The following is a 1,725-nucleotide window of genomic DNA, read 5'->3' as shown; positions in this document are numbered from 1 at the left end:
CCCCAGGCGTCTTCGGAGCACCAGATGAGGGCCTGGGGCTGTGGCGGCGGAGGCACCCTGATAAGGGTTACGCTGCAGTTCAAGGTTACTACGGATGCAAGACAGCTTCGTATGCACGCACAGCCTTCGCTGCATGCATCATCTCGGTAGACACTTGCCGAGCATATACACTTGCTTGGAGGCAGTTCATCAAAGCCAAGCGATTGTTTTTGTGTTAACTACAACTTGAATATGCTGGGGTGTACAGGCAGGGTGTACATGCAGTGAGGCACACTGTTTCGTGTTGCTGTTATTGAAACGTGAACGAACATGCGCGATGGTAAGAAAGTAGAATAAACAGAGGAATGCATAAAAACACATTAAAAAACAAATAAATATTCTGTATAAACAAATATATATTCTTTATTATTAACAAACTCCAGGGGTCCCAGTCCGAGCTTGCAGCAACATGAAAACGCCCCAGGGCTCTCTGTTCTGTTTATATACTGAGGGCCCCTTTCTCTCGTCTATGTTTGCTTTCTGCTCTTGCTGTCTTTTTTATTTCTTTTGTTTTCTATTTTATTGTGCTTCTTTGTTTACTGTGTTCATTTAAAAAACATAAACACCCCCTAAAACAACAAGACCCCGGCTGCTGCTGTCTGCTGCCGTAGGCCGAGCGCAGCGTCTGCTGCCTGCCAGCGCAGCTCTCTCAGCTTACCATCATCTCTCTTCTTCATATTGAAACAAAATACGTTTTAAGATATATTTTTTTTACTTTATTCTCCGCATTCAGCCACAAACTCCGCCTGAAAGCCCCCCTCTAACCCCCCATGCAGGCGCCTCCCTTCCCCCCCTCGAGGTCTCATCAAGGAGGCCCCCCCTCCATGGGGGGCCCCCCCTTCGGTTTCCCGCCGAACGGAATGGGGCCCCCGAACTTTAGTTGCCCCCAGGGGGCCCCTCCTCCTCCAGGGCCCCGTGGCAGCAACATGGGGCCCCCCGGCCCTATGTTCCCCCCGCCGGGTGGTATGGGGGGTCGTCCTCCTTTCCCTGGGGGCCCCATGGGGGGCCCCCCACCACCAGGGGGATTCGGGGCCCCTCCTTTCCCTCCTCCAGGCGGTGCATTCGGACCAGGGGCCCCCCCGTTCGGGGGTCCTGGGGGGGTTCCTCACGAAGCAGCAGCAGCAGCAGCTGCAGCAGCAGCAGCTGCTGCTACCCTAGCAGCAGCAACAGGAGGATTTGCGGGTCTTCCGTTTGTTCCAGGTGCACCTTGTGGTCCTGGAGGGGCCCCCGCGGGGCCCCCCCCATTGGGTAAGATGGGGGCCCCCTCTTTAGATGAACACATGAAGAATGTCAGACCCTCAGACTATGTACCTATAAAAGCAGACAAAGCAAGCCGGCGAGGTGGTGGTGGTGGTGGTGGTGGGTCACAGCAGCAGCAGCTGCTGCTGCAGCGGCTGCAGGAAGATGGAGACTTTGGCCGGCTGATGAAGATGGCTAAGGAGCAGCTGCAGCGTGAGGGTTTTGTGTTTGCTGTGCAGCAGCTAGTTGCTGCTCGTATGAAGGAAGCAGATGGGCTTGCTGCTGCAGCAGCAGGTGATGAATCAGGTCTAGTTAATTTAATAAGAGAAGAAGGAAGAAAACAAATACCTGAACAAGTAAAAAAAACAATACTCAGAACGATAGAAACCCTAGCGGGGATAGAGGCCCCCAAACCAAAAGTAGATATACAAGAAGAGAAAGAAGAAC

At 53.2% G+C, this 1,725-nt stretch overlaps 1 protein-coding gene across 1 annotated transcript in view; it reads left to right on the top strand.

Annotated features, from left to right (window-relative positions):
• Nucleotides 1-809: 809 nt before the first annotated feature.
• The window catches only part of EMH_0030560 (uncharacterized protein), a gene marked incomplete at both ends in the record, with an annotated part of 3,480 nt that continues 2,564 nt past the window's right edge, over nucleotides 810-1,725 (top strand). The window contains one exon of the mRNA XM_013494428.1: nucleotides 810-1,572. Within this exon, the coding sequence (XP_013349882.1) occupies nucleotides 810-1,572 (763 nt within the window). The remainder of the gene's footprint in view (nucleotides 1,573-1,725) is intronic.

This window comes from Eimeria mitis, genomic scaffold (genome assembly GCF_000499745.2).
Source record: "Eimeria mitis Houghton genomic scaffold, Emh_scaff1150, whole genome shotgun sequence".
NCBI classification, from domain to species: domain Eukaryota; phylum Apicomplexa; class Conoidasida; order Eucoccidiorida; family Eimeriidae; genus Eimeria; species Eimeria mitis.
This window is presented reverse-complemented; position numbering and strand designations above follow the sequence as displayed.